The sequence below is a fragment of the Rhinichthys klamathensis genome, unplaced genomic scaffold (genome assembly GCF_029890125.1).
Source record: "Rhinichthys klamathensis goyatoka isolate OS25496 unplaced genomic scaffold, OSU_Roscu_1.1 h1tg000150l_1, whole genome shotgun sequence".
Lineage (NCBI taxonomy): Eukaryota > Metazoa > Chordata > Actinopteri > Cypriniformes > Leuciscidae > Rhinichthys > Rhinichthys klamathensis.
The window spans coordinates 6,961-28,059 of NW_026606685.1; the positions used below are offsets into that span (position 1 = coordinate 6,961).

Consider the following 21,099-nt stretch of genomic DNA (forward strand, 5'->3'; position numbering starts at 1 on the left):
TAAACTTCTTATTAACTGATTAATTTCACTTACAGTAGAGAAGAACAGACCTCAGACTAGAGTACTGTTATTCTTTCAAAACTGCCACATTAGTTAAACTTAATCTACTCTTTAACGCCAAACTAGTTATGAAACGACCTTCGACGGCCAGATAAAAAGCCACGCCGTGTTTTCTAAGAACCCTTTAAACGTGGGATCCTCCGGTTGTGAAGCGATCAAAGTGAAGCTCACCTCTCTCCGTGGTCCGTTGGACAGCAGCTGTGTGCTCGCGCTCATCTCTGTCCGTCCCCGGTCCCGACTGCCCTCAGCGGCTCGGTTACATGAAATCCCGCCTATTTAGACGTAAAACCTCGCGGAAAGCACATTTTGATAGCATTCTCTCCACTACATCGCATCAACAGACAAGGCTGTCTGGGAACTTTTTGAGGTTTTAGGTAGGCGACGTTTCTCTGAACTTATTCACCCACACGAACAGATCGGACAACTGAGCGCGCGGTCCTAGCGCCGCGGGTTCAGCGCGCGCACTACTTGGAGACTAGGGGAATCTCGCGCTCACATTTCTCCTCAAATTGATAATTTGATTAAAGATTATTTTTTAATTTTGTCAACTACCAATAATTATCCGAGTTGTTGATTAAAACTAAAACATAAAAACTATACAAACATGTTTAAAAAAAAAAAAGACAAACATAAAAATACTAAAACTTTAAAACAGAAAATATAAAAATAAAATGAAAAATATTAACACTAATACTAAAATAACACTGTTCCAAACATTTTGCTTGTTTTAATTCCGTATAAGGGCGATGAGTATTGCCATATTATAAATGCAATATTCATAATTATTTTAATTCTAATTAATTGAGAATTTGGGAAAATAGTCTCCTAATGCAAACTTAAAGGTCCTAAAATATCATTTCGCAATATTTTTTCTTTTGATTTTGAGCAGAGATGTGACCCAGACATGAGGTTGATACAACAAAGACAAATAAGCTGGCCACAACAGCTTTTTGTGGTCAGTGATACCAAGGTAACACTGCTTCACAATCACAACACATGGGTTTTTGTTTCCTATAACATAACTAATTATTTGTTGTCCATAGACAAGCATCAGTAAGAAAACTATAAGACTATAATGGAGTTGCACAACTACAGTAGTTCCTTTCTGATAGGACAGGTTTAACTGCAGCCGAAATGCTGCAACATGATCCACAAAACATGTGCCTTTGCAGATATTGTATGGCTACAAGTGTGGAACCTTTTGCACATATGCAGCCTTTAGCAAGCATCGTATACAGTATAATGCAACACTTAATATAAATTTATCAACTGGAAAGCATGATTGTTTTTTATTGTTTATTTGTCCGAGATATCCTTTGTTATTGAATTTCACCGTAAACAACAAACAAAGACTTTCCCAGAACATTAATCTTTAAAATGAACCAACATCTATTTACAAAAGGTCTTCCACTGAAATGATGAAAAAAGTTCATCTAAATAATGCCCGGCATCAGACCAAATTATCACTAAGAAGTCACTCTGTATCCTGACTTTTGACCCAGGCTTGAGGTGATTGGCTCGTTTCAGGATGGGCGGAGTCAGCCTGGCAGGCGTCAGAGAACCGTTCCCGTGCACGTTCCCAGTTCCTCTGGGTTTTGTTTCTGACAAGTGTGGCGTCTTCTACAGACACGGCAGCTCCAGAACCAAGACCAGACTGAGCCTTGCGCATATGCAGCTGAATCTACGACACACACACAAAGAGAAGTGAGTGTAAATCGCATGCACTTATGTACATGACACTGCGTAAACAAACGAGGAGAAACTATATTACCGGATCCTTGATTCCAGCGCCGTCCTTGCCGAGGCCTTCTCCTCGTTTCCAGCCCATCTTCTCCAGCATCCGTCTACCCTTATTCTCATCCCCGATTTCACTATATACACACAGTGAGAAAAAGCACAAGTCTGCGAAAATATCTTTAACCTTGATATTGTTACGCAAGAAATCTACTGTAGTGCAGATCTGTTTTACAGGGGTAAATGTTTGACTGAACAGGTTACGTACACATGAACAGAAGCAGGAGCGTCATCTCTCTGGAACGTTCCCTCGCTTCCAACTGTCTGCCGGCGGTTTTCTGCTCTATCTTTATACCTGCTGTTCTTCAGGGCCTTCTGCTCTTCATAATCACTACTCTGAAACACACACACGTAAGTCTTTATGTAAAACAAGCATAGTAAAATAATAAAAAGCAAAACCATCAGACCAATAGCAGTGCTGAAATTATGAACATCTTTAAACACAACAACAAAATCAAGTACATTTCCAGAGATATGCCTTATGAAATATATAACACATCAACAACAACCTAACAGCAATGGCACTGTAACAAACACAACTGGCTACAAGGTAAGGGTTGCAAGATGACTTAAAAATAATTAATAAAGTATCATACTTATATTAAAATAATCTAACTCTAATATGAATGTCAATGTTAAATATATAAAATTAAGATATGAACATAGTTATTGAAATGCCGAGAATCACAAAATCACAAAATTAATTTAATATACTAATATGCTTAGCTTCTGATGATACAAAAAAGTTTGAAAACAAGCAGCTGTCAATTACAGCAGAAATATCAGTAATATTAGACTACATGAGAGGGGCCTTTCATATAGTCGGATTTTTCATATTGTGTTGGACACAGGGTTATTATCGTTAACTAAAACTATAACACATTTTCATTACTTGAAATAAAATAAACATTAACATTAAATATCTATATCTATCTATCTATCTATCTATCTATCTATCTATCTATCTATCTATATATATATATATATATATATATATATATATATAGATAGATAGATAGATAGATATATATATATATATATATATATATAACTAGTGGTGTCAATTAAAGGTACGTAGGTAGGATTTTTATTAAAAAAAACTTTTCCAAATTTGTTTAAACTTTCTGTATATATCAATGCATAATTAAAATGTAAGTACTCTGAAAAAGAAAGTATAAAAATCCAATGTCTGTAGACCTCTCACGACTGTTTTAAAGACAGCTCATTATTTCCATTCACTCCACCCCCTCCCTTCTGGGCTCCTTCCAAAGCCACGCCCCAAAAACACATGAACTCGCGACTCCGACCGCTGAGCTGAAGACGCATTATTTACCTGAGACGAGCGGAGAGGAAGGAGCTCAGTGCATGTAGTGACATCATGTCAGAATCACATGTAATAAAAAAATCTAACTGTATCATTATGAAGATAAACAAATAAGATGTATTTTTGTACTCACTATCAAGCTAGCATATTGATATCGGTAAAGTTTAAAATATATATTTATTGATTCGCTAACGAGCTAGTTATCTATAAGGCAAAGCTAAAAACAGGTTGCATGATACACGTTTTTCCATTGCCATCATTTACACTGTGATGAAGATGAATTTCGTGTAAGATTCATAACATATATGGTGTTCTGCATGTAAGAGTTTCCATGATGAAAGCATTGTTGACTCTGATGAGGACTACACTCCAGAGCAGTGTTGGGAACGTTACTTTAAAAAAGTAATTAGTTATAGTTACTCACTACTTGTTCCAAAAAGTAACTGAGTTAGTAACTGAATTACTCTATAATAAAAGTAACTTGTTACCAGGGAAAGTAACTATTTGCGTTACTGTTAAAAAAAAAAAGTTGCTTTGTCAAAGAATTTTGATTTTTTTTAGCAGTTTTCACAAGTCAGTTGAAATGAGTAGAACAGACAGGTGTTTGTACATAACTTTCTATATTTATTGCACGTCGACACGACAGACAGCAAGAGGTTTATCCTGCACTTCACTTCACTTATTAACCCACCTCCTCACTAGCTGTGTGAGCCAGGGGTGCGTTCGGATTACACAGTTTATTCAATCAATACATAGTAACGCACAAAAACGCACTCGCGATTTTGTCACGAGTCATTTTGTACCCACCAGTTTTAGAAACAAATAAATAAAACATCTCCAGTTAACTAGCAGAGCATTCATTTAGTTCGCTATTAAATAAGAGATGTTTTGGTTTTGACCTCAAGCTGAGCGCTCGTTGCCGCAGCTGCATTTGTTCTCTTGTGGCGCGGGCGCAGTATTCACTCGGACGCGCTCTTCAATCTATCGCCGCTGTGGAGAGACTATTCATTCCGGTAAAATCACAAAATAAAATGCACTCAACCGTCCCGTGTCTCTGCTTGATATAGACTGTAACCACTGATGAACATATTCAGTTTTGATGAGAGAAAAAAAAACCCTATTCGAGCGTGGATTAGAAACTGTAACCTCTGACACGCTTGGCAAAAGTTCTACCACTAGACCATTCAAGAACTCACACAATAATTGTGGATCGATGGATTTATTTACGGGTTGAGCAGAGAGGCTCCACAGTTTGTAGGCTGCCCAGCATTTCTGAAAATGCACTTCCGAATGCATCTCTGTCTGTCCCCAGCACATTTCAAACCAAACTGACGCCCGTGGTAACGCATCGCATTTAACGTCCAGTAACGTTAACGGCGTTGTAACGACGGGAAAAGTAATTAGTTAGATTACCCCGTTACTGAAAAAATAACGTCGTTACCTAACGCCGTTCTTTTAAACGGCGTTATTCCAAACACTGCTCCAGAGACAAGTACCGCATCGTCAGCTCGAGGACAGATAAATCGTTGTTTATCCAAAGACTTTTTTTATCTTCCTTTTTTTGGCTGGTTTGCCTTCGCGAACTGCATATGTGAATTTTGATTGGTCTTTCTCTGCCATTGTTTTGCTATTCCTAGGTTCCGTGCCTCTTGAATTCCTCAAATCAAACGGATACGCACAAGTGGGCAGGTCCTGTCAGGCAAAAGGGTGGTTGCCATGGTTGCGAGAGAGTGACAGTCGCCTAAGCAAATCCTTTGTTTCATCCCGGATGGAAATAATGAGCTGTGTTTAGTGCAGATTAAACGGTCTAGAGTCACTCGATTTTTATACTCTTTTTATCAGAGTACTTACATTTTAATTATGCATTGACATATATAGAAAGTTTAAACAAATTTGGAAAAAAGTTTTTATAAAATTTCTACCTACAATACCTTTAACTAATTAATTGCACATTTTTCTTTAATCACAATAAAACGCACCTAACATTAAAGTTTTTAATATATTTTTATATTGAATCATTTCAGTTAATCTCCAAATGAATGTAGAAACAACAGACAGTTATTTTAAAAAATTGATCTAACAGGTAGGAAACACAGAAATTGAATAAAAGTTATCAAACACTTTACAGTCTTCACTGCATAAATTAATTTAAAATAGATTAATCCTTATTAAAGCTACAAAGGTTATTCTGTCAAGAGCAGTGAGTGATTTTCTCTGTCTTTTGTTCTTAGATTAACATTAATCACAGCAGCAGGATTATTAGGCCGCTGTCACTTTAAGATCTGAAGCACATGATGCGGATATGACATGTCTTTACAGTCTTTTAAGACTTTATTTAAATAATTTAAGATTTTGCTTACAAGGATACTCAAAGTTGCCATTTTGGAATACCGTGTGTGTCGCACAAGTCACGTGTGTGTGAGATTCACAGATTGAGCGCCGATACAGATTTAAGTTCCTTTTTTGCATCTTACCATGCTTAAATGGTTTAATAGCACTTGAATGAATGACAGCGTGATCATATACAGTAGCGCAGTCAAGATGAGGAAAAAAAATGGATGCTGCGTTAAATATTTTTTAAACGCATTAAACTGTAAAAAATAATCGCGTGCGTTAACGCGTTCATTTTGACAGCCCCCCCCAAAAAATTCAACTAGATGCAAAAAGCAACATTTCTCCTTTTTGTTTAGTTTAAGTTGAATTATTAAAATAACTTAACGAAAAAAAAAAAAAAAAACGAATTAAAATGACAAACACTAAACCACTAAAACTTAAAAATTAAAACAGATAATATATTAATAAAATCGAATTCAAAATATTAACAATAATTACAATAGCAAACCAGTGACCAAAACAAACACTGGTTGGAAAACTTCAAGTTAAAAAGGTTGAGAAGCACGGAGTAGCACAATCATTGCAGGACAAGTTATGTGCCAAAGTTTAATAATTGGGGTTAATGATTTACAACCCTTGGACAAAGTATGGACAATATTAATAGTGATGCTTGCCATAGCATGATATCTTGGATGACAGAACCATTGTTTTAGCGGTTAAATATTTGACCTGTTGTAGCTTGCAAGTTGCAACACCCAGGAATAGTGTGATCGTCTACTTGCTGACCAATAGAGGGCAGCACTGACCGCACACAGTTAACAAGCCAATTTAACACACCCGACTTGTGCTTTAAAACACATTTCACTACCAAAAGAGCTTGTACAGGACATAAAAACTTACTTTAAGACCATATTTAACCTTCATCATCTTCAGTTCCTTCTGTCTTAGAACCTCCTTGTCTTCTTTACTGAGAACAGTTCCTGAAACATACATGTATTGCAAAAGAACATAAGCTGCAATTGATTCATAGTAAAGCAGTTTAGAGATGTGTATAAGATAGCAGAAGTATTGACTAATATTTTGTCAATGTGTGCATGCATACCAGAGGTCTCATCTCTCTTATGGCGGCTCAGGTGTGCTATGATCTGTCCTGGTTCACAGCCGTCACATGTGTCTGTTCCTGTGTGGATGTGGAAGGACAACACCGTATCTCCCATCTTCACTTCATCCCCGTGGGTCAGAGGGCAAGGGTCACAGCGAACTTTAGGCTGTAGGGACACAGACATTTACAATTCTGATAAACATCCTCATATCGAGATATGTTCAAAAGGATTCTGGGATACAACAGCTGTTTGTGTTACCTGTAGTATTCTGTTCCCATTGAGGACAGTGCCATTCTGACTGCCCTGATCTATCAGCATATAACACTGCAGCTCCTGGTCAAAATAAACTTCTGCATGGGACTACACACACACACACACAAAAAGACAAAAGAGAGAGAGAGAGAGAGAGAGAGAGAGAGAGAGAGAGAGAGAGAGAGAGAGAGAGAGAGAGAGAGAGAGAGAGAGAGAGAGAGAGAGAGAGAGAGAGAGAGAGAGAGAGAGAGAGAGAGAGAGAGAGAGAGAGAGAGAGAGAGAGAGAGAGAGAGAGAGAGAGAGAGAGAGAGAGAGAGAAAGAGAAAGAGAGAGTAAATATGCTGTTAAAATGAATTCAAAATTAACCACATTTACTTTTTAAAACAAATTATCCTATTTCACTCAGAAATGCACTACTGTACAAAAGTTTGGGGTCAGTAATATTTTTTTGAAAAAAGAATTACTACTTTTATTCAGCAAGGATGCATTACATTTATCAAAACAATTTTTTAAAACTTTCTATTCATCGAAGAATCCTGAAAAAAATGTATCTGTTTTCATCATTGATAAATATAAGAAATGTTTATTGAGCAGCAAATCATCATACTAGAGTGATTTCTGAAGGATCATGTGACACTGAAGACTGGAGTAATGATGCTGAAAATTCAGCTTTGCATCACAGGAATAAATTATATTTTAAAATAATAATATGTATACATATTTTATGTAATATGTATGGATATTACAAAAGTAAAATGGGCTGCAACTGAAGGTTTAAAATACTTAGATGACAACATCTTTTTTTAAATAAATATATAAAAATTATTATTATAACTGAAACTAAAATAATTTTTTTAACTTAAAATAAAATAAACGTTAACTGAAATAGATTAAATATATATCTTTTTTATTATATTTTAAATATTTTTTATTTATTATATCTAATTTTATTTCAGGTAGTATTAAAGTCCACCTTTGGTGATTGAGTGGAGACGGGGCTAATTTGCATATTCATATAACCTCATATACTAAATGATGCAAAGGTGTAGAATTTTAAGTTCTTAAGTTTACATTTTATGTAGCTATTTTAAGGCATGAAGATTTTTTTCCCCCCCCAAAAAAAAGTTTACACGTGTAACTTTGGTGATCAAAGATGAGTTTTAAGGGATATAATTATTGATTACAGGGGGACTTTAAGGCAACATTTCCCATTTCCATTTAGTTTAACTAAATGTACTAAAATAAACGGAAATAAATTAATAAAAACTATATATACATATTTTACCAAACCAAAACCTAAGAAAAAAAAAATTACAAACGCACAACAAAATTACTGAAACTGAAAATAAACATAACACAAACATGAATTCAATTCATCTAATTCAAAATATTAATAAAAACTATAATAGTATCTCAAAGACACTAAAATAACACTGCCCTTATCTTGAGCACCAGGTGCAATTACTCCCGGGATTTAGAGAATATGTTTCAGTGTACTGAACAGACCTTCTATTAATGCAGGACTATAAATTGTCTGTAGTTTGATTTGAGGGTTTTCGTATAATGTTTTACCTTACTGACTCCCATCTCAGGGATTCTGATGGCATGATCCATGTCCTTCTCTCTGCAAACAGATACAGAAAAACATGTTAAAGAACACAATGGATGAACAGAACCACACACACAGAACTATACCGACCGGCCGATAGTGGCGACTGTGTCAGCCGTGAGGATGAAGAGCGTTCCGGTCTGCAGAACAGGAGAGCGAACCACAGTTACCCGAACACATGGCGGCCAGGCTTCTGAAATATAAGAATCACAAACATTACGGTTACGGATAGACAAAAATAAAATCCTACTGTAGTGCGCGCATTCACCTGATGCACATTCAATTTAACGCTGCATCTACAAGCGGCCAATACCAAACAAACAGCCACCAGGGGGGCGTAGTGTTCGATTCCCTCTGAATGTGCCTCCTCACCTTCCTCCTGTATCTGCATTTCCAGTTCTCTTTCAGGACTGTCCTGTGCTGGTTGGACGGGAGATGCAGCAGAGGATGATGAAGAAGGTTCGTTCCCTCCATCTGACTCTGTGATCTCGCCTTCCTCCGGCTCGCTCTCACCGCTCATGTTATCAGAGCGTGACTTCCGGTCTCTGCGAGTCTCAGAACGTGACCTCCTCTTCTCTTTTCTCTTCTTCTTCTTCCTGCTGTGCGTGTCATCTGAATTGGACCCGTTCTCTCTCCGCCTCCTGCTGTGCGAGTCATCAGAAGGCGACTCGCTCCGCCTCCGGGTTTTCTTTCTGTTCGTAGAGCGCTCTTTGCTTCTGTCACGGCTCTTGGTCCGCCTGGATCGGTCTGTACCGCTGGGTCGCTGGGGGCTTCGGGACCGAGACTTTCGTCCTTTTTTAAATGATGACGCATCATCCTTCTTACTTCTGTGGTGGTTTTCAGACTGTCTGTCAATCTCAGACCCCGCCTCTTTAAGGTCCTGTCAGTAAGCAAAGACTTAGCCAATCAGGACGTCACCAATAGTGACGTCACATTGCTTTGATGTGACCATATAAGATTTGTTTTGGCTTTCAAGTTTCATTTGAGTCTCAGTTTTGAGTCAGTTCAAGAAAATGTAATATATGATGCAAAACCACCATCTAAATCATCAACATCCAAACAGCGCTTTCCAATCTGGCTCAAGCCTTACATAATAGTTTGATGTACAACTTCATTGTAAAAAAAATAAAAAAATAAAAGAAATCAGGCAGAGAAGAGTGCGGCATGGGATAAAGAAATCCAGATTTGAAGAAACAAGCATGTGTGCAAACTGCTTGTCCACAGCTGACACCACATATGTCTTGGTAGTCAAAACACAACCAGAAATGTTAAACGAAAAAAAAAACGAAGACAAGCTTAATCAGGACTCTTTGATGAATAGAAAGTTCAAAGGAACAGCATTCATTTAAAATACCGTATTTTCCGCACTATGCGGCGCACCGGATTATAAGGCGCACCTTCAATGAATTACCTATTTTAGAACATTTTTCATATATAAGGCGCACCGGATTATAAGGCGCATAAGACACTGCAGTCAAACGTTTGACTGGGTTTGCGTTATGCATACACTAGATGTCAACAAATGTCAACAAAACAGTCCGATAAAGTCAAACTTCATTAAGCGTTCTGACAACTCCGTTCACTCCCATGGTAACGTTGTTCAAACGTTAAAGGAAAACTCCGGTCAATTTTAACATTGAGCTCATTTTTTGTAAATTTGGAGTGCTGTCAGTACAGATAACAACGACAAAAACCGGTGTTGCCTACACCGTGTTATCCTCTTTTTAAAATTTGCACCCTGTTGACTTAAACGGGACAAGTTTTAAACCTGCTTTTAGCCTCTTAACAACCTTAATGTGTCATTACAAGTGCACAGCCATGTGAGTGAACACGGTGAATCTGACAGCACATACCCGTATTTTCTTCCTGTTTTCGGTCGAAGTCCACAGTAGGCGATTGTCGAGTGCGCGCGCGCGATCATTGGTAACTAAGCAACAGTGGAGACTCAGACTGTCAGCTGTCAGCCGATGACGGTGCTGTGTGGTGTTCTGAGAATATCAGCTCAAATGGATAGTTCATCTGGATCAGATGTTGAACACACGGAGGAGGTTTGATCGCGCGCGCAAACTCGACAATCAACTACTGTGGACTTCGGCCGAAAACAGGAAGTAAATACGGGTTATGTGAGCTGGCTGAATAAAGAGATTATTCCTGCCTTCGTGAAAGCTCGGATCACAGTTGAGACTGATATATCAGCCCAGGCATCCACGATCCATTGGCAGATAGTGGCGTAAGTCGCTCGGCGCTGTCTCCCCGTCTTGGTGAACGTGTGTTCCCCATCCATATATAAGGCGCTCCGCATTATAAGGCGCACTGTCGGTTTTTGAGAAAATTAAAGGCTTTTAAGTGCGCCTTATAGTGCGGAAAATACGGTAGATGTTTTCTGTAACAATATAAATCTCTTTACTGGTAAACTGAATTCAATGCATCCTTGCTAAAAGTATTTAGCCTGGCTCCGCCCTCTTACGTACTTCCGCTCAATTTTCATTTTCCTTCAGTACTACGTCTGGGCTTGTGGTGCATTCTTTGGTTTTCTCCGGTCAATTTTTTACCGGTCCAATCGGCAAACAGAGGGAGTGTCTGAGAACGATGACGTTGATGTCATGCGCTAGTTTGAGTCGTCATACGTCACGACCAAACGTTAGCGATTGGTTATGGCAGATCCAGAGGGACTCTGGGCAGATCCAATAGTTTTAAACTTCAACAGAGGAACCGCCTACAAGGAAGTTAACGCTTGTCAATGGAGCGAGGCCAGACTCTCTGTAGAAATGAAATGTACGACAAGTCTGGTGGGACCAGGCTAAAAAGTATTAGTATCTTTAAAAAGACCCCAAACATTTGAAGAGTAAGGTTAATAAAACCTAAATTAAAAATGAAGATGCACTGAAATGACTTAAGCTTGTTACGACCATTTAGGCCTAGGGGAAAAAATACTAAAACTCTATATAACTTTAAAGCTATAAACAAGTGCGTACCTCTCACTCCAACCAGTCTCAAATGTTCTATCTTCAACTGAGCCATTGAGCAAGTCAAATCCTGAACCTACAGCGAAAGAAGAGCACACGGTCAGCTCCATCAGGCATTATATTTTCAGAATTGCTCGACGGACCCGCTTCTGAGACCAGACTGTTCTACGGACCCTCACAATCATCAACTGCTAATCAATGAGAACAAGAACCAGACGCCAAAAAGCTGTCTGTGATTGAAACAATTCTGAAAACTGAGACTCAAAATGGTGGGAAACTTGATTCAGAAACTCAACTTGAACTTGAAATGGGAAATCAAGTCGAGGAAGGTAAGGGGGATTGAGAGTCAACCACTAAATCTCTGTGATTACAGAACTATGTAAAGACAATGTGTGTCTGTGTGCATCTCACCCCTCCATCAGGACAGGAAGCTCTATCTGTGTTCTTCACCGACTTCCTGTTTTTCCAATCTTTGGTCTTCCTCTGTGGCGTCTGCTCCACTTCGGGCTGTGCTGTAGGCACCTCTATCCTAGAGTGGAATTGGTATTTCCCGCTTTCTGGGTCGTAGTAATAGTACATTCCAGTGTTAGCATCATAGTACAGCTGACTGGACTGGTGGAAAAGAGGAAAAAACACATTAACACAGGCGATTAAGATTACACATGTCGATTACACAAATAACAGCAGTCAAACGTCCCCAGAAAAACAACAACTTACAGAGTCGTAGTAAAATCCAGTGCTGTGGTCGTAATACATGCCGGAACTTTCATCAAACACAAAGTTGGTCTGGTTCAACGCTTCCTCTGCTGTTGCTCTCAGCATGTCTGCTATAGAGCCGCCTTCACCAGAGGCCTCCTGAGAACAAATACAGTGTTTACACAGTAAAGAAACTGGCTAATAATTATTCACATTACAAGCTGTCAATTGCTTATATTTGTTTTGGATACATGTTTGAACATTTTGGTCATAATTTGAGACTTTTTTTGCCTACATGTTTGATTGTTTTGATCATACTTTTAGACTGTTTTGGCTGTATGTTGTGGTATTGTGGCTATGTTTTAAACTTCTGGAAATCTGTTAGTATATCTTAATTTAGATTATTTAGGCCTTATTTAAAAAATGTTGTGACAAGTTCTATCATTTTATATAATACAACTAAATTATTTTTAGCTATTATTTATATATATTAGGGGTGGAACGGTACACAGAAGTCACGGTTCGGTTCATACCTCGGTTCAGACATCACGGTTCGGTACGATTTCGGTACAATGGAGGGAAAGCAAAACAAAAATGCAGAAGGCATTGTATTTTTTAAATAAGTTTTATTATTAAAGGACTAGAACCAGTTTATTTGTAGTGCACTGACAATAGTTTTTTATATGATTAGTTTATTAATTAAATTAATAAAAAGACAAAAAGACCTTGCGATATGTTTGGTAAATGTATCTGAATTAATTTAAAATTAATTTGCTATATTTCAGATCAATATATTTGTTTTCCTTAATTTTAATTAACATTATTAATTAACAATGTAACATTATTCTCATCTGAATTATAAATAATTGATTTCTGTATAAAATAATACTACCATTAAAAACAATCTTTTTTAATCAATGTAGAATGTGTAAGATTAGTGCTCCGAGGACAAAAAATGAAAACCAATTCAATATGATGAATGTCCAAAAGATGGGACCCACAGACTGTTTTGAAATGGAGTTGGATAAATATGTTTTGCTTTTAAAACTGTGTGTGTGTGTGTGATTTTGGTTGGGTTACAGTTGTAGGTTAGGACAAGAGTTTACAGTGTGACAAAATCACAATGTTGTGTTTTATTGCGAGTGTAAACAAATATAAACACTTTGCAGGTTTTAACACACACACACACACACACACACACACACAGAGTTCGTTCGCGCCTGCGCATCTCTCTCTCTCTCTCTCTCTCTCTCTCTCTCTCTCTCTCTCTCTCTCTCTCTCGCGCGCACACACACACACTCCGGCATTGCAATATTGACATCGCAGCCCATTATGCGATCACACCAGACGCGAATAGACCGTCAAATTCGCGTATATGGCATCTAGTTCGACGCTAGTCCAAAGCGAATAGGACGCCCGTATAAACCCAACGTTTGAAGTGAACGCGCGTTCAGAGCTAAGCCGATGGTACAGATTATGTGTCCCTAAAGAACCCGCGTATCTAACAGTAGTTCCGTATTACATTAATTAATTTGCACGCGAGTTTTATTTATTTTTATACCGTGTATTCTCCGTGTAAATTCGTGCACCGAACCGTGACGCCCGTACCGCTTCGGTTCGATACGAATACATGTACCATTCCACCCCTAATATATATATATATATATATATATATATATATATATAGGGGGTTGGGGCATATTCGGCAATATTTCACACTTTTTGTGATGCTACATTATTTTAGCCATAATATAGATTGTTTCGTTCTTACTATATTTCAGATTATATTGGCTATGTTTTAGACATTCTGCATTATGTTGGATGAATTTGGCTTTTAAGGCCCGTTCACACCAAGGACGATAACTAAAAAGATAATGATAAAGATATAGTTATAAAAATCTTTCTCAATATTAAAGAATAGCAGAGTTCACATCACAATCACAGCTATATCGATAATGGCACAGAGAAATGATTTGGTTAGAATCTCTTTCAGAACGATTTTATCCAGCTGATGAACGATAAAAACATTGACAGCCTATCAGAATCCATCCTGCTATAATGAGCTCGACTCGAGCATTTAAAGTGGCAGACAAGCACGGGCTTAGAATAAACAGAACGATACTGACCACTGGTGTGGACGCTAATATAGTTGTCGTTTTTGGTGTAAACGGGGCCATTAGAGTCACATTTTGCCAGTGGTGGAATGTAACGAAGTACAAATACTTCGTTGCTTTACTTAAGTAAATTTTTCACGTATCTGTACTTTACTTAAAGGCCATCTTTCAATTTAATTGTATAACTTAATTTATACAGAATCTTGTATGAAAATGTCAATTTAAAAAGACATACATAAGAATACATATGTTTTACAACACCCACAGGCAGAAATTCAGGAAAAAGTGTACCTATTCTAAGCTAGGCTCAAAAAACCGCGCTTTTCCAGAGAACGCGTCATATGACGCAACGACAGGCAAACAAATAGGCATTGCTGCCCTGGTTCTCAGTGTGGGTTTACGTAGTCTGAGAGGTGGTACAGAAAATAGAGCTTGTAGTTATCGTTATAACGTTAGTTGAGTTGGTTTGAATTGTCACAATGGTGAATTCTTGTGTTTGTTTTGGATGCAACCACTCCAACTTGTCTGGTCATCGGGTCCACCGATTTCCAAACAAGAAACACAAAGATTTCCGTGCTTGGATACGTTTCGTCCAGGCAAAGAGAAGCAATTTCTCTGCCTCCTCGGTGACAAGACACACGGTGGTATGTGAAAAACACTTCACACCGGATGGGAACGGGCGGTAATGGTCAGAAATTCGGCGGGCGGGAACGGGTGGTAATGGTCAGAAATTCGGCGGGCGGGATCGGGTGGTAATGGCATTTATCTGCATGCCTTACACCTAGTCCACTTGACAATAAAAGATCCTTGTAACAATGACTATATTTACATGAACAGCATATTCCCGTCCTAACCGGAACACTAACTGCTTTCATACACATACTCCGCAGTACATGCAAACTCATTTACATAATGTCCGTCGGAAATACTATGGGAGTAGTATAACAGCCGGCTAAGTTCGGAAAATCTGGGATCTAAATTAAACATTTTAAGACGCATGTTGCTAGCATAGATGGTGACAATATACATGGATGCTTGAAAAACAACAAAGTCGACAGCAATATTGCTAAATACGATTTATTAAAGATACTGCAATGTGATAAACATGGAGACAACGTTAGCCACAATTAGCTAGCTATAGCCTGTGGTCACTCACCAAGACACCTGCATAATTCTCCACCGATTCTCCTCACACCACAACTCTATCTCTCTCCTCTGTCCATTTACCCTTCCCCTTAACTCTGCCTGACCCCTCTCTCACCTAGGTGGCTCATAATTATACGGCAATAGCCCATCGGAAGAGTTGACATGAACTCCTACTGCAACCTCTTCAATGGCTGACTCCATTACGAAGAGATGAGATTTACCGGCCGTTGCGTCACGTCCGATCAGAGCGTTTTTGACAGCGGAAGTAATTTTACTCACAATTTCTTTTAAAAAACTTTTTTAATGCACATTTATGATTAATTTCTTCACGCAAATCAAGTTCCTACACCATTTATCTACACATCTATTCACAGGGATCTTCAACTTGAAAGATGGGCTTTAAGTAGAATCAATAGTGCATACTTTTTACTTTTACTTCGTTACATTTTGCAGCAATTATTATACTTTCTACTCCACTACATTTCTACAACGTTCTGTTACATTTTCTGATCAGTTTTTCCCCTGCCAAATCTGCCTCTGATTTAGATTATATTTATTGATATAGATTATACAAATTATATTTTACTCTGTGCTGGATTATTTTAGGCATATGTTTTGGCTAGATGTTGGAGTTTGACTGACTGTAATAATCAACATAAGCCGCGTTTCCAAACTAGGAACTAGGGACTTTGGGGTGATACTCGGTGTGTTTCCACTGCAGGAACCAGGGTCTAAATGAAGTTCCAGGTAAAAATGTCCCCCTCAGAAACTCCCTGCTTAGCGTGGTAGTACTTTTTCAAATTTCAGGAACTTGCAGGGGTGGGACTTGGGCGCTGAACATGCTGATTGGTTGAGTTCATGCCGCATTTTGATTGGTTGATTCCACAAAGCATTTTATTTCAACTGCCATTTTTTAAAAAAATCTGTGGCGGTGCTTTGGCAGTTGGGTCTGTTCGAGGTCGGATCACGTTCTCACCACAAACGAACCGCTCCAGAGTTCATTTGAAAGCGTACCGAGACCACCTCTCCGAGGAGATCTCGGTATGCTTGTTTGGTCACCTTTTGGTGCGCACCCGAGTGCGACTGCTGCATTCACACCAGCCCAAACTAAGCGCACCAAGGGGGACAACGAACTCTAGTGCGATTCAACTGAACTAAATGAGGCGGGTGTGAAAGCACCCTTAAACACTCTTTTTTTTTTAAACTTTCTGAATGACTTACAACAGGATTTTGTAGAATTCACTTGAATATGCAATACGCAAACCATGTCAATACCATCATTAATAAATGCCTAGATCTGTTATCAGAATTAAATAACACTTAAATAAGTAACATTTCTCATACCTCTGTTTGTGGTAAGTCACTTGATTCATTTGGTTGCTCAGGATTGGCTGGTGCCGTCTCAGCTGTTATGGGATGGTCCTCAGTGTGTTCAAAACACTCTTGTGTTTCCATGACAACATTCTCCTGTGTTTCTGCTGTTGTCTCGGTTCCTGACTGGTAGTATCCACCATAGTAATAATTATAATAATCTGTTTCAGAAAGAAAATAACATTCAAACCTCACATATACGGTGTAGATGATTGAAATATTCCAGGCATAGTTCACCCAAAAATGAAAATTCTGTCATCATTTACTAACTCATGTCACTCATGAACACAAATTATGATTTTTTTTTTATGAATTCTGAGAGATCTCTGTCCCTCTATTGAACGTCTATTCACCCAAAACCCTGACACTTCAAAACGTTCATAAACAGATCGTAAAATAAATCCTTTATTCTACGAGGGGATCATTTTTGTCTTTTAGAATGCAGTGGGATTATATATAAATAACTAAAGTAACTAAATAACGAAAAATAACTAAAGTCTTATGAGTTTGGAACGACATGAGGGTGAGTAAATAGTGACAGTTTTCATTTTTGCGTAAACCATCTTTTGTTCAACGAAATAAAAGAGCCTCACCTGTCTCTGTCCAGGCAAACTCCTCTGTCTGAGTCTCAGAATCAACTTTCTCCCTCTCTCTTTTCTTTCGCTCATGGATTTCTCCACTCAGTTTATCAACCTAAATCACAAAGATAAAAAGCAACATATGTTATCAACAATGTTCTTGTGTTGGCATGTTTTTGGGAGTACACTAATCATAAAAATGGCCTAAAAAAGGTAACAGTCTTGTTTCCACAAAAAAACAACTCCCCCAGTTCTCCACGAGCACCCGGCTCACCTGCTGTCTGAGATCTTCATTGTAGCTTTCTGTGGTCTTCTGAAGTCGTTCGCTTTGGCTGAGCTGTTTCTGTAACTTCTGAAGTTCATCTTTACATGCCTTCAGATCCTGTCGCAGCGCCTCCGCTTGTGATTTCAAAGAAACGAGCTCTGCTTGCAAACCCTGATCATTGGGTTCAGGGTCTGGTTTTCCTTCTGCAGCCATTGCTGAGGACGTTCTACCTAAAATATAGATTAGAATAAGAAAGTTTAGTTGACTAAAATTATTATTCTTTAGATTCAAATCACCATGTAACACATTAAATATAGTCATAATAAAATGATACACTGCAAAAATTATTATTAATTTACTTTAGTATTTTTCTCTTGAAGGGGTCATATGCACTTTTACAAGTTGATTGTACTGAAATGTGTGTTGGCAGTGTCTGTACACAACCATCATTTAATGATAAAAATCCATCCAGTGGTTTTGTTTTATTCTCCTTATATGTTTTCCCCTGCCTCAAATCGAGCCGTTCGAGCCTGTGACGTCACAAGCTCGCACGCCCCTCCCACGATTGTTGATTGACAGGAGCGTTTCAACACAGACCCGCCCTCGCTCATGAGGGAGCTGTCAATCATAGTCTACCACTGTCTATGAGCAGAATGGCGTCTAAGCGATTGTGGTGTTCTGTTCTTGGGTGTAATAACAAACACAGCAGTCATTTTAATGTTCCTAAATCCGAACCGCTGAAGACGCAGTGGCTGTGTTTGTTTTCGAAGGGAATATTCCCCACGAGCAACAGCAATGCTCTCATGTTTGCGCGAATCATTTCACACACCAGACTGCTTTTTAAACGAGGATCAGTATAAAGCTGGATTTGCTAGGAAGCTGCTCATGAAAAAAGGATCGGTACCAGATATTTGTGTTCCTGCTGAATCTCCAGAAGAACGGAAGTGAGTGTAACGTTTTATTAAACTTTATATTAATATATTAATCTTTGCAAATCGCTAGCTGCACGCTTCACAATGAATGCGTCTAAGGTTTACACTCAGGGTACATTACGGCATGTTTTCTATGTATGACGTTCTCAATATAATTCATAATCCCACGTTTATACTGAACAACGCATTATGGTTATTGTGTTACAAATGGTGTATGCACAGAACAGAGAGGCGGAGTCAGCAAAGAAGTCATATGCACTGAAACGGCGTGCTGAAAACAGAGCTGTTTTTGACCAGCTAAAATAAGTGTTTTCTTACAATACTAATGAGAATTTTTAATTAAAGTAGGCTATATTACAAACTTTTAATTTAGACCCTAAAGAATCATATTAGCTTGTACAAAAATGGCATTATATGACCACTTTAAAACAAGTCATCTCATTTGTGTCTATTTACATCCAGTCTCAATCTAAGACAAAAATCTATAGAGGGAATGCATTAACGTCACTTCCCCGCCGGAACACGCCCCCCCTCAGCGCGACTGAGTGGCAGAAGAGCTGCTGCGTGACTGGAGTTAATAGGGGAAACTGCGTTAACGCGAGTAAAACAAACTATTATCAGTTTAAACTAAAAGTTGGACTCGATATAGTGTTCCTTACAACTTATCAAAGATCCAGTGATCCATGGATATTGACATGCAGCCAGGAATCGTGTTTCCTGACATTTATATGTGCCTGATTTCGACGCCGGGGAAATAAATGAAGACAATTTGCCTGTAAACGTTTTATATAAATACAATATAGATAGGTCTAAATCCGAGTGATCACTTACATTAATGTTATATTGTATATCATCATATCGTCCAGCCCTAAAACTTGTATAGTTTTTTGTCAGTGTTTATTTAAAAACATCTAATTATGCAGAATATAGTCTGTTCTGTAGCTTTTTGCAGTCTGTAAAAATATACAGTACCTCAGATTTCTGGTCAAATCTAGTTGTACAGTCAATCGCAAAGCTCTTTCCCGTTTTAGATGTGTTTTGTGTGATTTTCACGGCGTTCACGCTGAAAACAAATGCTGCCGCTCAGTCTTTTTGCCACTTGTGGGCGTGACCGCATTCACTCCGGCCGACGGTGACGTCATGCGCATACCCTCTATTCACCCTCACATAAAATATGTCTTTAAAAGTACAAATATAGAGCTGCATTTATATATTTTAGTAAGTGAGCTACTAGCAAACGTCATATTTGGGGTACCTTGCATCAGCAAGTTTGAAAACTACCGTAACTAGATACGTTTAGGATACCGTGAGTAACGTTATGCATAAACTAAAAACAATTCATTTAAACGACAATAATCTGAGCACAAATTCACAACAATCAACCAAACGACATCTCTAATTTTAATATACAGTTTAAAAATATAGAATAAGAGTAAGTTAATAAATAGAAAAGTTGTAATTTGAATTAGGGCACACGGCACATTTGATTTGATTTGCACATTATCCTCACCGTTTTAAACCACCGGTTTTCTCTGCGCGTTCCCAGACTTCCTGCGCGCACGTCAATCTGCAAATCAAAGATAAAAATCATTTGACCAGCGTGCATTGGACACATATTCGTGTAGAAGTTTGTGTTATCGTAAAGTGCGTTACAGGGAACAAACGCGATGAACTTTAGTCCCACTTCAACGGACGCTGCCATACTTTCACTTTGTGATGTCATGGCTTACTTACTCCTGCATCACTTCCGTTTGTACTATAACGCCACAGCGCCGCTAGTGTAAAACACTGGCATTACTGCACTGACAACCTTAGAAAAGAAATTTGAAATGACAAATGATTTTTCCTTTTTTAATATGCAAATAAACCAGACTGGTGATACTTACAGTTGCCCATGATTTACAAACAAAATGTATTATAAATCAGAAAGTAGGCCTATGTATAATACAAACAAAACCATCCTGTGAAATAACATGGTTGAGAAACGAATGTGCAAAGTTTGTTTAAAAAAAAAAAAACAGATAAAAAAAACAGCCTTTTATCAGTTACAAAGGACATCAAATAAGAAACTTAGCCTGAAACCTAAATAACTGCAGAGGCCTGATACAATAAAACATGAAGAAAATATAAATAAATGCACTTTTTTTTTCTCATGTGACCCCTATAAATTGGCCCCTGTGTTGTTTTTAATAAAGTGTCTACTCTACTTTATGCCAAAGAAGCTCAAATACTACATATTTAAAACATTGAGTGACAGTTTGATTTTGGGCAGCAGAGGGCAGCACAGGCCCTTAGTTTCAAAGAGATGTTTAAAAATCTTTTGAACAAACTGTTTCTCGGTGTTGAATGTCACCACCTTCCTGTCTAAAACGTTCTGAGTTTGGAAGCCAAACAACTGACTGTGTGACGTCCCTCATGAAGCAATTTTATTCAGAATATAAGACTAAATCAAATTAAAACTGTGTTTATTCTAACACCTGTGTCAGGCATGGTAAAGAAGATGAGACCACAGGTGCATTTATTATGAGAGAAGCTTAGAGCGCTGTAATAGACAG

At 38.2% G+C, this 21,099-nt stretch overlaps 1 protein-coding gene across 2 annotated transcripts; it reads right to left on the bottom strand.

Moving 5' to 3' along the window:
- Positions 1-1,317: 1,317 nt before the first annotated feature.
- aggf1 (angiogenic factor with G patch and FHA domains 1) lies at positions 1,318-20,267 on the bottom strand. 2 transcript variants are annotated; one of them, XM_056258247.1, is made up of 16 exons: positions 20,198-20,267; positions 20,055-20,111; positions 17,622-17,842; positions 17,363-17,462; positions 16,743-16,930; positions 12,160-12,297; positions 11,854-12,054; positions 8,849-9,356; positions 8,567-8,669; positions 8,440-8,491; positions 6,874-6,975; positions 6,615-6,780; positions 6,413-6,492; positions 2,063-2,190; positions 1,832-1,931; positions 1,318-1,741 (listed from the first exon to the last, which is right to left on the bottom strand). In XM_056258247.1, the coding sequence occupies exons 3-16, from the start codon at positions 17,823-17,825 to the stop codon at positions 1,535-1,537; spliced, it is 2,277 nt and encodes a 758-aa protein (XP_056114222.1). In that variant the 5' UTR covers positions 17,826-17,842; positions 20,055-20,111; positions 20,198-20,267; the 3' UTR covers positions 1,318-1,534. The 2 variants fall into 2 exon arrangements, with proteins under 2 accessions (XP_056114222.1, XP_056114223.1); XM_056258248.1 differs by lacking the exon at positions 8,849-9,356 and adding an exon at positions 11,452-11,518 and having other exon boundaries at positions 20,055-20,261.
- Between the last annotated feature and the right edge of the window lie 832 nt (positions 20,268-21,099).